This window comes from Centruroides vittatus, unplaced genomic scaffold (assembly GCF_030686945.1).
Source record: "Centruroides vittatus isolate TY-2023 unplaced genomic scaffold, ASM3068694v2 contig_482, whole genome shotgun sequence".
Taxonomy (NCBI): Eukaryota; Metazoa; Arthropoda; class Arachnida; order Scorpiones; family Buthidae; genus Centruroides; species Centruroides vittatus.
In genome coordinates, this window is record NW_027122272.1 from 278,161 (window position 1) to 301,830 (window position 23,670).

The window sequence follows — 23,670 nt, forward strand, 5'->3', positions numbered from 1 at the left end:
AAAATATTTATTTTCTGTAGTTATGCCTTGGCTTCAGTCCAGCATAACATTAGGCACTGATTCATAAGCAGTATAACATACTCTACCAACACCATAATACAGTAAAACCTCAATTTAACAGACTAATTTGAATGAAGAAGTATTTGTTAAAGCCAAAACTCTGTTATATAATAAAATAGGTTTTCCAAATGCATGTGTTAGAAAATTGACAAATTAATTTATCTGTTTTTACTTATGTCGATAAGTTTGTGTAATTAAAATTATGTATTTATGAAAAGTTTAATTTCACAGAAAAGTCTTATATATGTATTATTGTTTATGTACTCACTAGTTTTGACACTATAATAAACAGTGTTTTGCCCCATGTGGGCATTTTTCCATGTTGGGGGCGATTAGTGACAATTTATACTTTGGGGGTGAAAACAATTTTCTGGGCGATATAGTAAAACATTATATTAAGAATAATTAGATATTTTATTTGTTGTATCATATAATAATTAAACAAATAACATTATACTAGTCACTAGTCTATTCATTGCAATACGAATTTCGCGTTAGCCTCGGCCCCAGCGTCGGAATTTTGAAGCTTGATCGGCATTGGATTTTTTTCGAAGTGAAGGGGACGATACTACATAACGGTTTTATTGAGGGGGCGACGATTTGTTAGAGGTTGAGAAACACTGATCTAAATTAAAATAAACAAACATTTTTTATAAAATACACTTTAAATGTATTTAACTAAACAAATGATAAATCATCTTAAAAGGAAAATAAAACTAAAATTTGACAAAACCAGTAAAAAATTTTCTATTTATTTGCCTTTGGATGATGATATATTGAGACAATTCCCTTGTGGTATGAAGTTAATGTTCAGTGTCAAGTGCGTGTTTTAGGTAAACCTACTTTGAAAAACTGTCAAATTTTGTTTGAACTTTTGAATTCTGCTGTTTTTTTATAATTAACTCAAATATAAACCACACTCGTACCAGCAGAATTAAATAAATAAAAAACTTAAATCAACACCTTAATGTTCGCTGAGAGATTTATTAATGTAACTAACGTTTTCGATCTAATCGATAGATCATCTTCAGGTTAAACAGAATGTTTCTTAAATAGAACATCAATTTCAAAATTTGAAAATATAACCAGTAACATCAATAAAAATTTAAAAATATAACCAGTAACATCAATAAAAAAGTAAAACATTGTAAAAGATACAACAAGTGTAAAATAAAAACGTTTTACTCGTATCCAAATATAATATTATCTATCCTAACCAGTAATAATTCACCATTAAAATATACTAGAGCTCACGTGCCTCTTATAAGTTTTTAAGGGCATATTTCCAAGCCGAAGGAAGACCCTCTGCGTCCCTTGCGTTAATACATTTATCTTTTAGCTTGCTTCTGTAAATTTCTAACCTTTCAGCTGTTCTTGCCAAAATTGGAAAATGTACCTTATTAATGTTATATTTAGCAAATGGCATATATCCGCTGGCGTATTCATTAAACCAACGCATAGCTCACTATATATTCCTGCAAGCTCTAATGACCCTTATAAATATAAGTTAGCAGCATTTAGAGCATTGATTAGAGGGGCCTTTATATACTGTGAGAATGTGATAGACCGGGATACAGAGATAGAAAGAATTATACAGATAGCGGGAACATTAGGTTATAAGAGGAAAGTAATCGAGGGAATTATTAGAAAATTTGAAGCCAGTAATGATAAAGGCACTAGGCACAGGCCTTACAGGTACACTAAATTTACATACAATAAGTATCTAGGAGGAATTATGAAAGAAATAGCAAGCATCAAGGATACAAGGGTGATCTTAAAAAGAGCTCTGAATTTGTATAAAATACTTAGAAACGATAAAGGGTTAGAGTTAAAAAAGAAGATAAGGCGGGTGTATATAAGATTCCCTACGAGAACCAGCTATTAGGTATTAATAAAGAGTATGTAGGGGTTACCACTAGAAACTTAGGAACAAGGATCAAGCAGGCCTAGGAGTGCTATTTCCCCTTTGAAAAAGTGAGAAAAGTGGGTTGAAATACAGAAAAAAGTGAAAAAAAAGTGAGTGCAATAGTGACAAAACAAAGTGAAAACACAGAAGGAAAACTCAGCAAAATAGCGGTAAAAATTATTTTCTTTTTATTCTGTTATGGTTAAACACATTTTAAAAATTTCTGTATATACTGTAATATAGTAGCCACTCGTTATATCGCGTTTTTTTTGGTCCCCCAAATTTTAAAAGCATTTGAGTCAATTAATTTTAAATTACCAATTGCCACTGAATTTCTATTTGCAACGAAATACGAGAAAGAGCTAAATATGCAGAACAGGTGGATAGATGGATTGTCATTTGTTTCCTTTTGATATAAAAATTGTTTATTTGTTAGTTTTAAGTACAGTCTCCTCATTTACAAGTTTCTGTGAATTCGAAATTTCATACCTTTATGTGAATTAACGGTATTGCGTCAATTCACATAAAGGTGTGAAATTTCGAATTCACCGCATAATGTGTAAGGAAAAGATCTCTAATTCTGAACGAAAACTTTAAAATTTTTATACAGTAGTAACTTTATTTTGCTTTTTAGAGAATTTTTACTCTAATTTTATAAGTTTTGATGTTCTATTATATGTTCAATATTTATTTTTTTCAAATTTTCAATTACAGTATTTATAATTTTTATTGAAAAATATAAACTACACGAATTTCTAATAAGCGATTTATATAGTACTGTATAATAAAATCGCAATTGATGTTTTGTTTTTATATCGACAATATTTGTCTTTCAATGTCATTCTTAAAGAAACAATAATGCTAAATGGGCGTTCATGGTTTCGTATGGGCGTTCGATGTTTACGTAAACGTCAATTAATTCGATATAACCTACGAATAAAATTCAGGATTGAAAAACTTAGCTTATTTTATATCAGAAACACTTGCTGATGAAAGAATAGCGATTCCATAGCATGTATAATCTGTTCAGTAAAAGCCCAGAATTTTTATTACTCGGTTATATCGCGTTTTTTTTTTTCTGTCTCCCGATAACCAGTGGCTTCTGTATTTCAAGTAAACCATGAATACTTGAAAAGTCTTTGGCTTCTGTAAATAATCAGTCATGAAAGATGATGTTCTTTTATTAAGATTATTCTGTATGTTATCAGCTTCCTTCTTTTTCGCTTCCTCTTGCTTTTGAACACTTAACACTAATAAGCATCACACGTGCTGCTTATACTTCATTCATGTTCTTGCTGTTAAATAGCCTTCTCCAGTTTTTTTGTTTGCGGCTTCTAACAAAACTTGGACTGTCGCATGTATTTCATTTTCTTCTACATTTTTCTGGTTTAAACTCAGTTGCAGTTCCATAATCTTCATGTTACGAACAGCTTTCTTTTGTTGTTCTTCAAAACATTTCTGTGCTCTTTTTTCCGTTTCTCTTATTCTTTTAACTTCTTTTCATTTTCCAATCGTTCTTGATAATTTCTATGCACCGAGGAAGCTAATTTCAGTCGTCCTTTGTAATAGGTACAAGGTGTGGGCTTTGGTCATACACGTTTAGTCTCTCCTTAACAATCAAGTGAATTAAGCATTCTTTCTAACACTGATGCTCTATCAGGAGAAAGTGCCCGGCATAAAATTGAACCTCTCTTTCATGGAAACGGGATTTTCGATGCTGATTTCACTAATTTGGCTATTCTCGGATATTTATCATTATCAGAAACTGTTTATTTTTTAATGCTTCGAGATGTGTAAATATTGATTTCCAAATAAAATAATAAATCTGAAATAAATATACTCCAAATAATATAAGTAAAATAATATTTTATTAACGATTTCATAAATAAAAAGGAACTTTTTCCTGCAGATGAATAAAAACCAACATCGTTGCAAAGTTGTTAACCTTTGGGAAGCGTGTGAACATCTTTCTCACAAGCAATTACGTGTTGTACTTTTTACAACACTTCGAATATTTTAATTTATTTGGTAAATTTTATATGTAAATATGAATTTACATTTTCGTTTACTTTTTTAGTCTCTCAATTAATGCACAATTATAATCGGCATAAGAGAAGATTAAAAAATGGATATTTCACAAGCAAAGTAATCACACATTTTATGAAAATAACACTTGCTATATGGAATAATTATACTTGTAGTCAATTTAAACATACATTTATGGGAAGATGTAGATGTGATTTAACGTTAACAATATGCTATGAAATCATTCAAGTAATTTTATTAAACTCAAGTTTATGAAATTATTTAAAGATAAATCAAGTAAAAAAATATTTTTGTAAACGAGAACTCCATAACCCGATTGTTAATTAAAACCAAATAATCTGCCAAATTTTTATTGGGCTATAACCAGGATAACTAAATGGTCAGGAACGAAATCTTTTTTAGTGGTAGGAGGTTACGCTATCATCTCGTGTTAATTTTAATAATTATATATTTTGAATTTAAAAGCGGCAGCAGTATTGTCAGCTTGAGAGATTAATCCCTCTGCGTAATGTGTTTTCCCCTGCAAAAGGACTTTAGTGATTTTCTTAGAAAACAGTCAAAACCGCGGGATGCTTAGAATACTTATTTTTAAACTCTGTAGAAGGAAATGCAATTCGGATAAGGTAGATTTTGGCGAATAATGAAAATATGGCATGAGTACATAACTTTACTCAACACTGGCTTCTGAATTTGTAATGAGAGGGATTTTTTAAGTGCATAAAAGATTTTTTTAAATACGTTAAATAAATTTTTGTTTCCTGTAACCTAACGACACTGAGCGGGCAGTTGCAATTTTGAGTCTGCTCAGGGCCGCGTATTTTCTTCTAAAAAATTCTATTCCGATAGTCCGATAATTCGGCAATTCGTTTGGCTTTAAAATTATTTTTGGTTTGTCCCACATCTTAATTAAGCACGTGAAAATGACCAAAAAAGTGAGAAAAGTGAGAAAATGACCTGAAAAGTGAGAAAAGTGAGGATACTTCAGAAAAGTGAGTACAAGTGAGAAAAGTGAGCGACTCCGAGGCCTGATCAAGGAACATAAGTATGATATTAGAAAAGGATCTTAAAAAGAGCTCTGAATTTGTATAAAATACTTAGAAACGATAAAGGGTTAGTTAAAAAAGAAGATAAGGCGGGTGTATATAAGATTCCCTACGAGAACCAGCTATTAGGTATTAATAAAGAGTATGTAGGGGTTACCACTAGAAACTTAGGAACAAGGATCAAGGAACATAAGTATGATATTAGAAAAGGTTCCAATACAACAGTACTAGCCCAGATGGGGCAAGCAGAGGGATCCTTGGTACGATGGAATGAGGCGAAAATCATAAAACAGGTACATTCCCCAACTTTGGCAAGAACAGCTGAAAGGTTAGAAATTTACAGAAGCAAGCTAAAAGATAAATGTATTAACGCAAGGGACGCAGAGGGTCTTCCTTCGGCTTGGAAATATGCCCTTAAAAACTTATAAGAGGCACGTGAGCTCTAGTATATTTTAATGGTGAATTATTACTGGTTAGGATAGATAATATTATATTTGGATACGAGTAAAACGTTTTTATTTTACACTTGTTGTATCTTTTACAATGTTTTACTTTTTTATTGATGTTACTGGTTATATTTTCAAATTTTGAAATTGATGTTCCATTTAAGAAACATTCTGTTTAACCTGAAGATGATCTATCGATTAGATCGAAAACGTTAGTTACATTAATAAATCTCTCAGCGAACATTAAGGTGCTGATTTAAGTTTTTTATTTATAATTAACTCCTTAAAATAACAAAAATGGGTGAAATAAAGCTGAATTTTGTTATCTGATGAACTGCTAACAAATGTTATTATATTGTTGAGATGAAATCTAATCACTGACAATTTTATTTTTGAGTATGTTGTTTTTCTTCCTCATTATCTGCACTTACATCTATTAATAAAGCTTTAGATTGAAAATAAATGACTTTATTAAATTGTTGGTAAATGGTTTAGTCAATTAAATCCAACAATACATGACAAATTTAATAATGAAAACAGAAATCTAACTTATTACAAATAATTTCATCAACATACATGTTCTTACATCAACTTTGTAATGAAATTTTCATCAGCAAATAAAGAGCTCAATAACTTTATAGCTAGAAAACAGACTTGTCCATATTTATTACACCAAAATCATAAATTATCAACTTTAAAAAATATATAATAAAAAACATATTCATTACTGAAAGGATCACTTTTAAATGTAAATCAGATCTGCTTTCCAAATGAAATCAGAGATCAATGATGTGAATTCAGACTATCAATATATCATTTACTTCTAAAACTGATCATTTTACATACTAAAATAAACACCCAAGCTAAATTTGTATTTAATAATTATAAAAAAGATCAATATTTCATCAAAAAGTGATTTAATATAAATTTATTATAATATTAAAAAAATTAATAATACTACTAAAAACCTAAATTATACATTTCTAATAAATAAAATAACCATTATCATTTACCTGACATAAAATATCAGCAAATTCTCCACTTGTAATATCAGAAAAAGTTTTATATTTTATGTTGACTGATTTCTTCCAGTTTTGAAATTCTTCTACCTATAAAAATTTATTGTTGTGTTGAAAATTAGTGAAAAAAATGAAAATTAATTTCTATCTTAAATTAAATTTAAAAATTTTGAGTAGGGAAAGCAAATTAATAATTTGTATTTTGAAATTTTTTATTATTATTTACTAAAGGAATGAAATTTTATCATATCTTAAACTGTATAAAACTTTATTTAAATATATTAACAGCTCCATCTCCACCTTTAATAGTCCAACCTCATTGTTTCATATCACAATGTTCATCACATATGTTTGTAACAATTTATGTAAACATCAGGTTTATGCAGGATGAGTCAAAAGTTCCTTGTACCACTTTGCGTGGAGAATCAGATGAGACCATTTTTGTTGCCCTTGAAAATGAGTTTCAAGATAAACAAAAAAAAATTCATCCAATTTTCCATACATGACTTCCTATGTTGTAACTACATTAACAAAATTAATATATCTTCAGTGCTTTTTGTGAGGGCCCAGACTTGGGGCCCTCATAAAAAGAAAAAAAAATCAAAAAGGATATGATTATATTCTTTCCCACAGACTTGCTTCCTTGTCTAGCGGTGACACATCTGAATTTTTAGATGTGTCACTGAAAACTAATGACTCTTAAAAAAAAAAAAAAAAAAAAAAAAAAAAAAAAAAATCACTATTGCACAGAGCACATAGACTTCACAGTTTACCAAAAAAAGGCAAGAGTAGCGAGGGGGAGGACCCCAAAATAAAAGAACAGGGTCAATGAAGACAGGGGTGTTCGTCGATCATCTCGAGTCAGTTGGAGTCAAGGTCCACTATCCCATCAGGATTAAGGTTTGCTATCTTGTCGAAATTCAAGTTCTCCCGCTGTGTAATTAATTTGTATATCACTCAAATCATTTTTTGAGGACCTCTACAGATCACAAACTACACCTTGTCCAGAGACATTATATCCACTTCTGCTCCTCTACCAAACCTTCACCAAACTTTTCCATCCATCACCCAAGTCCTTGAAGAACCCAGGAAAGAACTCACCTCTATAAAATCTGAAAAATACTTATCAACCTCATCTCAGTTTTGATTGTAAACTCACTCTCTTGGTTAGGGATTCGATATAACATCGATGAGAATGATATCAATGCTAGTTATGGATGCTGTATACGGTTAATTCTAATGTGTATATTATGTGTAAATAAGTCTATGCAATAAAATGGGTAATTGTTTACAAATGCAGTAGTTGAGTGCACTTTTTTCTCCAGATACACTGTATCTACGCCATCTCTATCCCGAATCCAACTGCCTACAAACACACATGTAAAATGAAATGTAATCACCATCATGATTTCTGTGTTCTCTAAAACACAGTGATGTCAGTCCTGACATGGCATCTTGACATGGTGGTGATCCTGCAGTCACATTTTGGAATAAAAGAATTTTTGACTCACCTTGTATATTATTTGCAGTTCTTTTAATCTATATATCAGAAAGTTTTTAATAAAAAAATAATCAATAGTACAACAAAAAAAACTGTTGTAGCTTAAAATACTGCAAGCAAATTAGTAGTTATAAATTTAAAAAAAACAATAAGACAGTGCTTAAAATGTTTTTCACACACCATTTTATTTATTAGGTGTTCAGTATTAAACTTTGACAACTTATAAAACAAAACATTTGACTTTTTCAAAATTTTAGTTTTTTCTAGTAAAATATATGTAAACATATATAATATATATCAGGGGTGGCCAACAAGTCGATCGCAATCGACCGGTCGATCGCCAAGCCAATTTTGGTTGATCGCTCACAATGTCTTGACTTAATGTATTATATTTGTAACCGAACACAACAGTATGCATGCAGTTATGACTTGACTCATAAGCAGTGCACCACATACTGAAACACAGTGTATAAACATAGTATGTATTTCACACCTCCCCCTCTCCACTTACACTATGCCTATGACAACAAGTCGATCGCAACGCATTTTTAAGATAAAAAGTAGATCTTATGTATACAAAAGTTGGCCACCCCTGATATATATGATATATGTAAAATATTATTGTAATATATTATATATATTACAATAATATTGAAAGTATTTTCTCAATGGACTGTTTACATTTTCAATAAAAAAATATGGTTCCATTCAAACATTTCATGTCATGTAACTTTATACATTAGATTTTTTCAATATTAATCATTTGTTTATTTTATTATCCCACTATTACATCCACTGATAAAGTATCTGATGGCCACTATACTTCATATAGAATTTATATCATTATGTTCTCAAAAATGTTACTATATATCAATAAAAAGTAAAATATATAGATCCGTAAAATATAATAAAAATAAAAACAAAAAATATGTAAAGAATTTTTTGTGCACAAGTTCCATTCAAATATTCTAATGCCTTAAATGTCCTATGTTTTGAATTATGTTCTATTCCATCATTCTAAGATTTCAACCTTTAAAATTTGGTTAAAAACATTAGTTTCATTAAGCTGAATTCGTCTGGAATCTGATGGTTGATTTATTCATTAATTTTGTTTCTAGTTTTAGCTTATTTAAAAGATTTTAATCACTTGATCTCTGTTTTAATCCTAAAATGACAACAATATGTTAAACTGGGCTTTGTATTTTTATTCATTTTGTGTTGATGTCCATTGTTTTAAAAATTATGCAGTTAAAGTTCTTTAAAGCTATTGGATATTCAGAATAGTAAATTAAAGATGATTTCATTTTAAAATCCAAGAAAAATTTTAGTTCTTAAGTTTTAAAATAATATTTTACAATATGACAAAAAGTCTTTTTCTATAAATTATTTAAAAATTCATTTATTTAACATAAGTAAGATTGCATTTACCATCATTTTGTCATCCTCAGTACAGGTATAAGTCAATGCATTGGATTCCACATTACCATTATCCTTAAACACCACAATATCTTTTAGCGAAAAACATTTTCCTTTATGTATTTTTCTAAATTTATCGATCTTAAAAATAAAAAGAGAAACAATTACATAACTTTTTATTACACTTATAAAATAATTTTTCTTACCTATATAAAATATTTTGTTAAGATTACACATGCATTGTAGAAACTTTAGAAACAATTTATTTATTTATTTCTTAATTATTTTCAAATAAAAGGATAGGTTTAAAAAATTTCATCAAAAATTTAGTGACATTAAACTAAACTCAAACTTCAATTTACTGCCACCATTTGTCTAACTCTGAAATTGGCACTAATTCAAGTGTGCCATTTAACTAAAGCATCTTAAATAACAAGGATTATATATGATAATGAAATCTACACACAAGTAAGTTTTGTATTGTCTTTTAAATACAAACTTGTGTGTAGATTTCATTGATATTTGGTGATAACAATGGGTACATTCCAGCATGAAGTAGTCTCAATCACAACTGATGCACTGGTGAACAGTTTAATAAGCTTTTCCTGGAACATCTGGATAGTAAAAATATTTTTTAATCATTATGAAATAATCTTATATTTAATGGGTAATTATTTATTGTGACATTGTCACAATGCCAGCCTGCAATTTTTAATCATATTTTTAACTTATTTAATTTAAAATATATGCTCTCAACCTCAAGAAAATTTTTCAATTGAAATAACATGACTTCCAGTTTGAATCAGAAGTTTATATATAGTTAATTGGAGCATCCTTCCCCTAAGCTTTCCATATATGGTCTTGAATTTCATCTATCTAATACCATTTTTGAGATTAAGGAAAGACAGATGGACAATAGTGGAAATTTATAAGTCTACAATTTTTTCAAATTGCAGCCCAATGACAATATATGGGATTAAAAAATATTACATGCTAACCTTGTTATTCAATTTTTATGACTATTTTTTAAAGCTGCTAAATATAACAATGGAGTGCCATATTGCTTCATCAAAGTTTACCATATCCATATCCAATGAGTGTGATGTGCATCAGTCACTGCACCAATGAACTAATTGGTACACATTTTAGTACATCATGGTTCACTGATGTGCTGTTTGACGCATACCGAAATATACCCAATGACATTTCCAACACAAAATTGTATGTTTAGTAAGTAAATCATAGATACTAAAAGGTTCTGTTTTTAATATTTATGGAAAAATTCTATTCACAAATATTCATTGTGCTTTAAAAAGTGATATATTTTAGAGGATAATATATTGAGATTTGACTGCAGTTTAATAATAGATGCAATATTCAAATATATTTTTAAAGATAGTATTCTTTAAATATAACATTGACGAATATAATTATTACATAACTAATAACAGTATAATTATTAATATTTTTTATTTGTTTATGTATGCATAAACAATCTGTCATCAATGACATTTACCAAAATTTACTACATTAAAATCCATGTATATATCAATTATTACAATTTTCCTTTTTAAATTTATATATATCCAACAATTTCATAATGCTCTATCTGCAAAATTTTAAAAGGATAATGCTTTATTATCCAATTTTTGCCAGAAAAGTTATTTAGTTTTTGTAGGTGTATTATACAGCACTAAATCAACTCATCAAACCTTTGGAGTGTTCCTCTCTGTCAATCTTATATTAAAAACTATTCATATCTTACCTTCCAGTTTATAGTTTCCAATGTGCGATTCCAGCAAAATACAATTAATGCATGTAAGAACAATCAAGTAACAACACAAACAAATGTTTAAACTGATTATAACAATAATAAAGCACAAATTGTTGTTATACTTTTTTCTATCTATCTTAATAAATATTAATTGTTCATAGATGTTATAATATTCATATATTGACTAATAAACTGATTTGAATGTTGAAGAATAAGCAAAATAGAAAATACTAACTGGCATGCTTATAAAGGATGAGAGAAAATGTAAAAGTCAGCAAAGAAAACATTAAAAATGAAAATTTAATGAGACTTAGAATATACAGTATTTATGAAATAATAAACTCCTTCTATAAAGCCTTTTTATTATGAAAAATGTAATTACCTTCATTCTATGAAGTCTGACAACATCACCGGGTTCAATATTAGGAAAATTTTCATCTTGATTTCCAAAGATAAGGCAATTAAAATTATTAGTTGACTTGTCCATTATAGTTAATACAATATATGAATTTTGAAATCCTGTTTTGAAAAATGTTCATGTAATTCAAATTTTTTCTTGTAACAAAGTTATTATTATTATTATTATTATTATTATTAATTACAAAAAGAAATGAAAAAATATATAACTTCTTTTAAAATCAAAATAGTCAATTTTAAAAAACTAAAAAAACTTCAAATTTTCATATTATACATACTGTATTTGAAACAGAATAAAATAAAGATGTTCCTATTAATTTTGAAATTTTTCATTATTATTAAACTTGGAAATAATAAAATATGGTCTTTAAGGATTTTTGTTGCTGTTTAAAATATTATCTTGATTACGTGTTTGTTAATTATTCAAAGTACAGTACTTTATTGATTCAAAAGGTTAAAAATATATAAAATACTTCTAATAAATATATTTTATCAGTTATGTAGTATTCCAAAATGTAATCAAGAAATTTTAATAAAAAATAGAGAAACTATTTAAGAACTAAAAATATTCTGCCATTTCCTAATCTTATTAAATTTTAAAGTATTTTCTATAACAGAATATTTTTTCTCTATAACAGAATATTTTTTCATGTTTTCCCCCCACATACTTATACAAACAGCTTTCTCAATCTCACCTACTAGAAGTTTCTTACACTATTTCCTCTTATCAATATTGATGTTATATGCAACAAAAAAGCAGTTCAAAATTTGTAAAATTTGTAATTCTCAGAATATCATCATAATTAATGTGATAAAATCAAAGGAATTACAGTAAATTCATAATACTTGGTATTGCTAAAATATAAATATTAACTTTTTCACTTTTTAAAGTTTTATTTCAAATAAATAATTAATTACAATAAAATTTATTTTATCTAATATTAAAAATATATTAATAAATGAAATTTTAAAAATTTAACAATAAAAATTTAAATCTTCAGAAATAAATATATAAATTTGTAATAAATAAAACCAAATATTAAAAAAATAAATGTTCTATAAAGTTATGATTTCATTTTCAAAATTTCATATTTTAATTATAAAATAAAGTGTATAATAGCTGTAGTGGTAACTCAAATGTAATTATTTTTACTCTATATAATTATACAAATAATTAAATAATGGGATAAAATGATAGAATGCGATTATATTTTTTAAAATAAATATATACTGGTATAATTATGGTTAACATTTCTTTTTATGGAATATAAATGAACCTTTGCATGGTTGCAAACAAATATGTATATTCTGCAAAGAAGCAGAATTTAAAACAAAATGAAGTTAGTAATTATTTTTAAATATAAAATACAGAAAGTAATGGCCTATTTTCACAATATTACTGAGGTAAAAGTATTATTACTGTCATAATAATAAAAAGTAATACCAATTCTTGTCAATAAGTTTAACTAAGTAAAATCTAAGCAGAAAATCTTTTGACATTTGTAGATATTTTTATAGCAATTTTTGCAGTTATAAACAAGCAATTAGTTACTTCAAATTTAGACAAGTTATATTTGAATGAATCTGAAACTGTGATTACTTTTTGCCATGATTACATTATTTTTCAGGTAATAACTACATATCATGAAAATCTTAAATCACCAGTAAACAACCTTAATTTTTAGACAAACGTTTTTATTTATAATTATGTTCACTCTCCTTTTTGTAATACATTGTTCTTTTTTTTATTATATTCCAATTTTGGAATGTTAGAGAGATCTGAATATGATTTTAGTAGTTAATTGAAAACAAAAACGTTTGTCTGAAAATTCAGTATATTAAAGTAAAGAACTTTAATAGTACTGGTGATTTAAGGTTTTTATGGTGTGTAATTGGGCTCCAATTTCCAAACTGTAGACCTATAATTATCACTGGCATCCATCTGTCTGTTGCCATCTGCCATTCGTTAATCTCAAGAACAGAGTTAGACAGATGAAAGTCAAGACCACATAAGGAAAACTTAGGAGCAGGAGATTATGCTTAGGGCAGGAGGTCCCCAATTAACTATATATGAACTTACAGTCTGTATCAAAAATCATGTTATTTCAACTGAAAATTTTCTCCAGAATGGAGTTAGACAAATAGTATGACTCTATTGTTATTAGAAAAATTATGATGTACAGGGGCAACATACTACTAAAACCAAGAGCATATACAGTCAAACTTCAATAGTACAAACTTCTATATAGCAAATTTCTCTGTATAGTGAATTTTTACATTGTACACTGCTATTTCAACCAAAAATATAAGTAAAATTGCTTATAAGTAACAAAGTTAAATTTCTACATAACAAAACTTTTTTTTAATTTGTAAGGACTGTCAATCATTAAAAGTCGATTACTCCATTTGAAGTGAGTTCAAATTTTGGTTCAATTTCAGGTATCAATCTGTAAACCCTTTGTAAAACTGCAGCTCAGATGTAAGAAATACTGGTTGTTAGCTTTTAAAACCATGTAATCTGCCCCACATGGCTATTTTCTGTCAATGAGAGCATTTGGACCAAAATGATTTACAATTAATGAATGTTTTAGAGAGTACAGCATTACTGTACAGTACTGTACAGTATTTATGCATTAAAATAAATAAATTTAATACTGTATTATATAGTATTTCTTAGTAATACTGTAACTTATGGTTAATGTATTTTTATCAAAAAAAAAAAAAAATGATTGTACTGTATAAATTTTTGGATAATCAGTAAATCCTGACATTTGCCAGTATCTCTTGGTAAAAGCCCAAAATGTGGACATTTCATTAGGGATTTTGGAATTTTAACACTCAATACCAGTAAATGCCCAGATTTACTGATAGTTTCTAAGAGTTACTGGACTTTGGACTTTTACAGTAACATATATATATATATATATATACATATACATGGCAAAACTATCAGAAACACTGACAAACAACCATCTGCCAAAACTACTAACTGTGAGAAACCATTCCTGATACATCAGTAGCTTATCAGCTATTCCTCACCTCATTTGGATGATTCATTGCAATGGAAGATTGCTCATTGCATAACTTCATCCACATTGCAGTGGAGCCCATCTCACTTTTTGTAGCTGTCATTTCATTTTTCTATAAGAAGTGTTCTTCCATTCAAACATTTCATGTCAGTCAATGAGATTAAAGTACCTTTGTCCTTATAGGTTTTAAGTTAATAATTTGAAAGTTTTGAATGAGGTTAATTGTTAGGTTACATTTGTTTATAGATGCCCTGGAGTAGAGATATAGATTACAATATTTTAAAGCACTTGGGAATTTATATGTACAGTACACACACAAACACAAACAAACAAACATGCACACACATTTATACAACACCACATGAATTTCAATGATGCATTTCTAAGACATCAATTTGAAATAAAATTCTTTTGAAACAATTTAAAACAGCATTATACATATACTGTATAAACATCTCAACACCTGATGATTTTAGTAATAAGCCAAACAATAGCTGAATGAATCAAGCTACTTTACCATTACTATTAATAATCATTAATAGTAGCAGTAAAGTAGCCTAATTCATTAGAGAAATCATTTGACTTATTATTAAAATAGCATTTAGATTATTTTTCTATAATAATTATAAACTTTATTTGGAACATATAACAACTAAAACATAATTTTCATTGGAATTATAAAATATAGCACAGATATTTCATTTACTTACTTGAATTTGAAAACAATTTCACAATGTGTAACTAAACCATAAACATTGTGTCGTTTATTAGGATCTATATTATATTCTTCTATAGCTTCCTGTAACGTATTATACACATATGTTCGACTTTTTGATGCCTGAAAATAACATTAAAATAGTGTAATACATAATATCTTGTAAACAAAATTCTTAACATTAATATAAACTACATAAAAATAAAAAAATTATGATTAAGTAATATATCATGTATAAATTCTAGTATATAAAATACATATCTGTATTAAAGAAATCAAAAGTCACAAATAAAAGACTTTATAAGAATAATTTTTTAAAATTAAATTAAGTTTTAAAACCTACAATGAAAATAAACAAGTTAAAATTATGTTTTTATAATTGAATTTTAACTTGTTTATTTTCCTTGTTTATTGAAAAAAAGATGTGAGGTTTCACTAATCTTTAGTGAAACCTCACATCTTTTTTTCTTCCAATATCTGTACTAAATCAAGATTTATACTAAACAGATATCCAAATAGATTAAAATTTATAAAGAAAATAGTTATAAAGTTAAATTTAAAAAACAGGATGATAAATATGTATCCTTTCCTTATATACAGGATATATTCGAGAAATATAAAAAATATTTTATTAAATTTGAAATATTATTGGCTGCAAATAAGCTAAAGAATAAAGTGGATTATAATGTAAAGTTTAATGATCAAATTCAATCGCAAAATATAAATTTTTCAGTGTTCTATATAAGTTAAATTGTACTTGTAATGAAAAAATGTATTATATAGGAGAAACAAAACAAATACTGGAGTAAACTGTAGGAGCATGAAGCAGCCATTCACTTAAAATATCATCAGTCTCCATGGTTCCCTCATTGTGAAGAGAATATATGTAGAATTGATGTCGGTAATGTTAAAATATTGTATAGAAAAAAGACACATATTTGCAATGGTTTAAAGAGCATATCACAATAATACAATGTAAAAATCAGCTTAATTTAAATAATAGAATGGAGATTAATCCCATATGGTATGACATAATACTCAACTATAAAAGAAATTGTAAATGTGTAATGGGGTAAAACAAAGTTAAATGACTATTATGTCGAAAGGTTAGTATTTTATATTATACCTTATAATATTTGTAATTAATATATCAAATAACTTTGTTAATGCATTCTTTTTGTGAATTTATAGCCTGAGGAGAAATTAAGAAAAAATGTAATCCAAAATGCATTACTTATAAAGGAAAAGAGTAAAATAGCTGTGTTTTTTTAAAACAGTCTTGATCTCTGATTTAACATGGATATTGGAAAAAAAAGACATGAAGTTTTTCACTAGTCTTATGTTTTATAAGTGAATTTTTAACTTAAATATTTATATCTGTTCCATTAAAAATCTTTTTTTAATTGGTTTTTATAAATTTTTTGAAAAAAGACTTTTTAAATAAATGAAAATAAACAATTAAATATTTTTATCATCAAATTTTATAACAAATAAAATTTTTTTATATTTAAAAAAAAATTTAATGAAAACAATGTTCTTTATCTTCACAAAGTAATTCATTTTATTTTAATCAATCATATAATATTTATATATTTGATTCATAAAATTAAAATACAGTGGAACCTCCATAGTTGACCATCTCCCTAAGTTGACCTAATTACCGTAGACTGGACATACATCACATGTACACAATAGGAAGCCAATCTCTATATCAACCACCTCTGTAAGTTGTATCTGACCACCTGGACCATAACACACAGTATTAATTTACTCTCTATAGCTTGACTAGTTGAGTTCAGTCTGCACCAAGGGCAAGAAAAATAAAATGGAGAATTGGTATTGAATATCAAAGAATACAATAGTTATGACTTTGTTTCAACAATTTAACAAGGATCATTATGGATTTATTTCTTAAACTGGTAGGGAATATCGATTAGGCTTAGCTATGACCTTACCACGAATTATTGTCGTGTGAGATCCCGGGGAGGTAAGAGGAAGTCGTCCTTCCCTTTCCAGCGACTCACTTGTCAAGGATGGCTGTTACGTTGATGGCGCGTTACGCGAGTGGAGGAGGAGGAAGGATGGGGTTGATGATAAGGCAAAGCCGACAGTCAAGAAAGACACCATGTTATAACAAAACAAGATTTATTAAAATCGAAACGAACAAAACTACACTTCTACCCTCATATACAAAAAGGGGGGGCGGAGAAAGAGAGTTTACAAATATTCGTTCATACCTCTATAAATTCCGTAATAGATGGAGTCTGGTGAATGTCCCGGAGAGTAAATATTCACTCAGAAGTGATAATAATCTTCGGGATGACAGAGAGTCGGTTAATTGGACGGTGGCACGTAGAACCTTAGAAACTCGTAGACTGCACAATGGCACTTAAAAACTTAGAAACCTTCGGGTTCAGTCGACGGCTTAGTGCACTTTGTAATGGAGAGACGATGGGACAGCCCATAGGGGGGAAGGAAGCGTCTTTTATAGATTCTTGATGAGAAAAGCAGTCACGTGATCGACAGTGGATTACAATTAGGGCCATAGGTGTTCCCGGGATTCAAAACAAACGACAAGTTCGAACACTAACTGTAAATTATCGTGCAAGTTGATCTACCTGCTGCGAGGGAACAATGGCTTATTGACAGTTAGGGGACAATTGTTGCCAGTCAAGGGTCAACACTTTCTCGGTTACGGAATTTTGTTGATTAAGCAGTTGTATAACAGGAGTGAAATAATTTAGAAATTTAGGTTCTTAACTTCCAGATTTCACAGTTGCATCTACAGGTGGTCACTTAAGCCTAACTCACAAATATGTCACATAAAAATAAAAATAAAATTTAATTTGTCAGATAGCACAAAACTAAAAAGAACATTTATTTAAATCAATTAAACAAAACTTAAACCAATTTCCAAGGGTAAAAATAATTTTTGAAAAAAATGATAAAAAAAAACTAGGCAGTCTGTTTACTTTCACAGTGGGATGTGAAAGGGAAGTTATTACTTTCACGGTAATGTGTGAATGATGTGTTTATAAGCTGATGCTGATAAAAGTGTTGTTCAGCAATTAGAAAAACCAAGCTGTTTTACTTGCTTTACAGCGACCATCAAAGAAGACACCAAGCAATTTGTATGAGAAAGAACCAGGCTTTATTTTTGTCTTTTCTCTATGCAAGTTGAATGGAAAATTTTTCTGTTAATTGAGTCATGATGGCAAAAGGAAAGATCTGAAAGAGCTGACATTAAAGGAGAATGTTGATCTTTTACAGTTTATAGAAAACAGTAGCCAAAGAAAGATAGTGGAACATTTTAGTGTAAGCAAGATGACAGTAAGCAATATCCTAAAATGTAAAGATGAGTACTGGGAGAGATATGATATAGAAAGCAGATTTACAACGAAAAAAAAGAACAACTTCACTGAATAAAGTCAATGTTATGCTGGTCAAACAAACGAGGGCAGTTAATGCCCTCATTTGTTTGAAAGACCTTCCCATTACCTGGAAATCTAACAAATCTACATGGATGACCAATACCCTATTTGAGAAGTGGATAAGAAGTATTAATCTAAAAATGAAAAAGAAATGGTCCATTCTCCTTGTAGCGGACAATTGTCCTAGCCCTTGTCAAGCGAATCATCTTACAAATGTAAAACTGAAATTTTTCCTTCCAAACACTACATCAAAAATTCAACCTCTTGACCAAGATATAATCAAAACATTCAAAATGCACTACTGAGCCAGCTTCTATAGTAAATTATTGCTAAAACATAAACCTAAGGTCCATTTGCACAAGCAAATTCATCTGCCACATCAGTTACTACTCTGGATTCATTTCTCTTGGAATAAAGTTCAGCCTGCAACAATTAGGGAAGTGCTTCAAGAAAGCTGGATCTGTTACAACCCAAGAACAAGATGTTGCAGCCCCATTAGACAACCCACCCAACTCCCACAGCAGAATTCAAAAGAAAAGATTTTGAAGATTTTGTTGCAATGGATGACGATGTGGCAATCTGCAATGAACCTGATCCAGAAGCAATTTTTCAATCAGTATTGACCAAAGTACAACCCAGCAAAAAAATGCCAGAAGTAACTGATGAAGCAGAAGAATTGAGTGAGGAGGACAGAAATTTCAGATATTCTGAAAGAAGAGGATGTCAATCATCTGATAATGCAGTTAAAGTCATTTTCCATGGAAAAATGCCCAGGTATGCTGAGCGGTGTTGTAGTATTGAGTACTGAGCCAGTACTGAGAACTCACTTTCTTATAAAGAATAAGAAACAGACTAAAATTGACTCTCTTTTTTTTTCTCAGAAAGAATGACCAAACCACGAGAAAACAATACATATGTGAATGTACTGATTTTGTAAGACACAGTATTGTATAAATGATTTTTCATGTTTTCACTGTGTGCAGGGCTTGTAGCACATAAGTAAGTCAAAACTAGTGAGAAAAGTGAGTTTTTTGAATAGAAGTAGTGAGTAAAATGTGACCAAAAAGTGAGAAACCTTTCAGTAAAAAAATAAACAGGAACTGGTATGTGCAACTATAATAAATTAATAATTTTTTTTATTTTCACTGTAATTTCTTTTAGTTATCTGTATTATTTTAAATGATCAATAATGTTCATTTCAACCCATTCTAACCCAGCTCCTATTCTAACTAGATATAAAAAACACCTTACCACTGGGGTATTTAAATTTCTTTACTAAATGTATTTCAGCTCTATTTATGAGCCCTTGTCAGATAAATTGTGTTTGAATTTGGAACATCAAACATTTCTTTATAAATTCAGAATGAAATTAACAAGAATATAGTGACCTGGAACTATATAAAGCAATCTGCATTCAGGGCTTTAATTAAAAGAGCCCACGTGTACAACACAAGTCTGGTGGACAAGTAGGCAGAATTAAAAAGAATTAGGAAAATAACTAAGGAACTGGGATATTCTAATAAATAGTTTATGAGTCTGGTTAATCATTGTAACAAAATCAGTACCACTAAAATGAAAACAAATGAGATGGTTCATACAAAGTTCACATACCAAAAGGAGATCAGGCATATAATGAAGGAGCTTTCCAAACAAAAGAACTCATACATGGTATTTAAAAGAGCTCCTAATTTATATCATATACTGCAAAAGAACAAGGATCCACTTCCAGAAGAAACTAAAGCAGGTGTATACATGATAGTGTTAGTTAATGAAGAGCTTAACCTAAAAACAGCATATGTTGGAGTAACTAAGAGGAATTTTAAAACCAGAGTTAAATAACACCAGTATGATGTAAGGAAAGGGAAAGAAAACACGACCATGGCAGCAATCACAAACATACAAGGAACTTCGGTAGTTTGGGAGGGATCTAAAATCATTAATGAAGTACACTTGTTGGGGTTTGGCATATGATGCAATGAGCTGAACAATTATCATCATCATCGAGTTAACCAAGTTTTGAATTCATTCACTCGAGCCACAAATATCTAGTTTGACTCATTTTGAAAAATCAATTTTTAAAACTCAAAATGGCAGTAAAATTAGCTTGAATGAGTAATCTTACTTAGAATCAGGTGAATCACACTTGAAAATTCCACGTATTACAGCATAATCTATGAATCACAACAAAAACTTTCATAATTATAATGAGAAAGTCATTTAATCATTATAAGTAAACATACTAAACATTAAAAATAATTTTATATTTTGATTGAAAAAGTATTATATAATTTTGTTTATATTTTAAACTGTTTGGCCAACCTCCGGCCTTGATTTGAAAGTAGGTAGCCCAATAGTTAAATCAATGTTAACTTGCTTATAATTAATTAAAAATTTTTAAAAAGCAGGCAGATTTATAAAACAAGAATTAATGAAATTACTAAAAAAATTAAAATAAATTTAAATATGATCATCTTTGTGTAAAATAACACTAAAACAATTTCTATAGTTATGTTGCAAAAGAAAAAAAAGAGGTGCAATTAATTAAAAAAATTAAGGGTTCAAAAAATGCAGACAAAATTAAATAAATAAAAATTATTAAAAATATTTATAAAAATTAAAACTAAATTAATACTAAACATTAATTAAACTAAAAATAACAGCGAAGTGGTGGCCAAAGTTTCGATCTCTAAAACATGAACGTTGAAGCTCTAAAACACCGCTTAGAAGATAGCAACACTCGACATTCAACATTCATGTTTCAGAGATCAAAAGTTCAGCCGCAACCTCACTATTAGTTAAAACTCTGACCTTTACACTAAAACAAAAAAAAAAATCAAAATCAATTAAAATGAAATCAATTGAAATTGAAAAGAATATTCCTAAAAATGTTGTTTTGAAAATTTCAAATTGTAAATCAAATTAATTTTTTAATTTACATTATTTGTGTCTGGCAGTGACAGAACATTTTGCTTTTAATATATATACAGATAAGATACAGAATATAGATTGCTGGTCAAGTTGGCCAAATAGGCAACCCTAATGTCACCCTATCTCCCCTAAAATGAGGACAGTTAGTACTGATAAAGTGAAACCTCTCATCGTTCTGACTACATGAAAGCAAAGTTGCCATGACAGACATCGTTTAGTACTCTCTGCTTTGTTGACATGAAAGTTTCCAATAAGCTAATACTTAATTGTTAATATTGTAATTTAAAAAATTTTTAATCTTCAATTGAAACAAATAATTAATTTTCTTATTAAATGGGGATGAATTGTTTTAAGAATTTGAAATTGTAACAAGATTTTCTCAATTCCGATTCCCAGAAAATGCCCAATTTTTCCGATTTCGATTAATCATCCCATCACTAGTTTCTACTAGTGTAATCTTCATTTTTCAAGTGTCATTTTCAATGTTTATCAATTGTCAGTTTTATTTCTTTTTTCAAAATAATGATGTGATGAGTACTTCTTTCCTCTTCTCTGATTCATGCCACAGACAATAGAGTTTGGTGTAAATACAGTGCTGCTGCTGTTTGAAACTCAGCATGCCAACCAACAATCATGGCACACATGACTATGTAGTAGAAAATTGTCTTCAAAGATGGCATTAAAGTCAGGGTCAATTTTTTCCAAATTGAAACATCAGTTACTGTTGTTGCATTTCAGTGTTAATTTATTGTAGATATTAATCTGCTTAAATTATGTTGTTTTAGGTATTATTTCTTGCACCTTTTGTGTCCTTATTGTATAGTTTACTACATAAATGTCTCCTGGGACATATTGTATCAGTAGGACTTATTACACTGGTGTCCGGGTTCTACGAATAGAGGAAACACAGGTAAACAGGTGAACAATTTTCTGAATAAGTTTCCTCCATTCACAGAACCCAGACACCAGTATAATAAGTCCTAGTAATATGATATGTCCCAGTAGACATTTATATAAAAAATTATAGTTTAAATGTTCTTGAAACCGTGTTTTATTGTATGTTTGTTTTATTGTATGTCCACCTTTATAAAGGTGGAAAAAAGCCAAGTGTTTAATACATAACACGGTCTTGTGTTTAGTGCTCAACATAAAAAATTATGTTATTTTAGATTCACTTGGTCCAAAATCCAAAATACATTATCCATTGAATTATCTTGGCAGTATTTTCATATTTTGAAATTTTAATGAAAATTTGAAGTAAAAATAATGCAAGTTTGATAATGTTCTTGGCTCATTTCTAAATTTGTCACATAAAGTGACTCTGCTGGCTCTCCAAGATGACTTTGTAGGAAATCACTAGTCCCTCTAGCCCTTCTTTTGCTCACATCACCATGCTTTGTCTAGCCAATATGTGGCACCATGATGAATTCTTTCAAGGTGGATATGTCATTAATGATTATCAAATCTATTTTGTCACAAACCTTGTAAACACATCATAAATGTATCCAAAATATGGCATATAGCTTGTAATGTATACTCAAATATCAAAATTAATGAGAAAAATAAGGGTTTTTAAAAATATTAGTGAATAGTGAGCAATCTGAAAAATAGTGATATTACTCACTATTTTTCAGATAGGCTGTAGCAACTCACTATTCTCACTATTACGTGAGAATAGTGAGTTGCTACAGCCTTGCTGTGCATGTTTCTGTACAATATTCTCTAATAAAAACTGTATACTAAAACAAAGCATGTCTATGTATGAGTGCAGTTATTCCATATGTTGACTACCTCTGTTCACCAGCTTCCTTCAGTCCCTTGGGTGATCAACTTTCAAAAGTCTTACTGTACTTAATTTATATAAAGCATGATTATCTATAATAATGATTTCACTTTCAACTTTAAATAAAACATAGCAGTGAATTAAGACAAATAAAAT

At 28.9% G+C, this 23,670-nt stretch overlaps 3 protein-coding genes across 3 annotated transcripts in view; 1 reads left to right on the forward strand and 2 right to left on the reverse strand.

Annotated features, from left to right (window-relative positions):
* Positions 1–11,736, reverse strand: part of LOC136977897 (protection of telomeres protein 1-like) — a 48,059-nt gene extending 36,323 nt beyond the window's left edge. The window contains exons 1-3 of the mRNA XM_067273487.1: positions 11,594–11,736; positions 9,450–9,578; positions 6,515–6,610 (exon numbers count right to left, since the gene is read on the reverse strand). Of these exons, the coding sequence (XP_067129588.1) occupies positions 6,515–6,610; positions 9,450–9,578; positions 11,594–11,698 (330 nt within the window). The 5' untranslated portion in view covers positions 11,699–11,736. The remainder of the gene's footprint in view (positions 1–6,514; positions 6,611–9,449; positions 9,579–11,593) is intronic.
* Positions 3,896–23,670, forward strand: part of LOC136977923 (nudC domain-containing protein 3) — a 215,607-nt gene continuing 195,832 nt past the window's right edge. Inside the window, exon 1 of the mRNA XM_067273538.1 lies at positions 3,896–3,905. The gene's annotated coding sequence lies outside the window, so the exon portion shown is untranslated. The remainder of the gene's footprint in view (positions 3,906–23,670) is intronic.
* Positions 15,259–23,670, reverse strand: part of LOC136977898 (uncharacterized) — a 33,055-nt gene continuing 24,643 nt past the window's right edge. The window contains exons 6-7 of the mRNA XM_067273488.1: positions 15,368–15,495; positions 15,259–15,271 (exon numbers count right to left, since the gene is read on the reverse strand). Of these exons, the coding sequence (XP_067129589.1) occupies positions 15,259–15,271; positions 15,368–15,495 (141 nt within the window). The remainder of the gene's footprint in view (positions 15,272–15,367; positions 15,496–23,670) is intronic.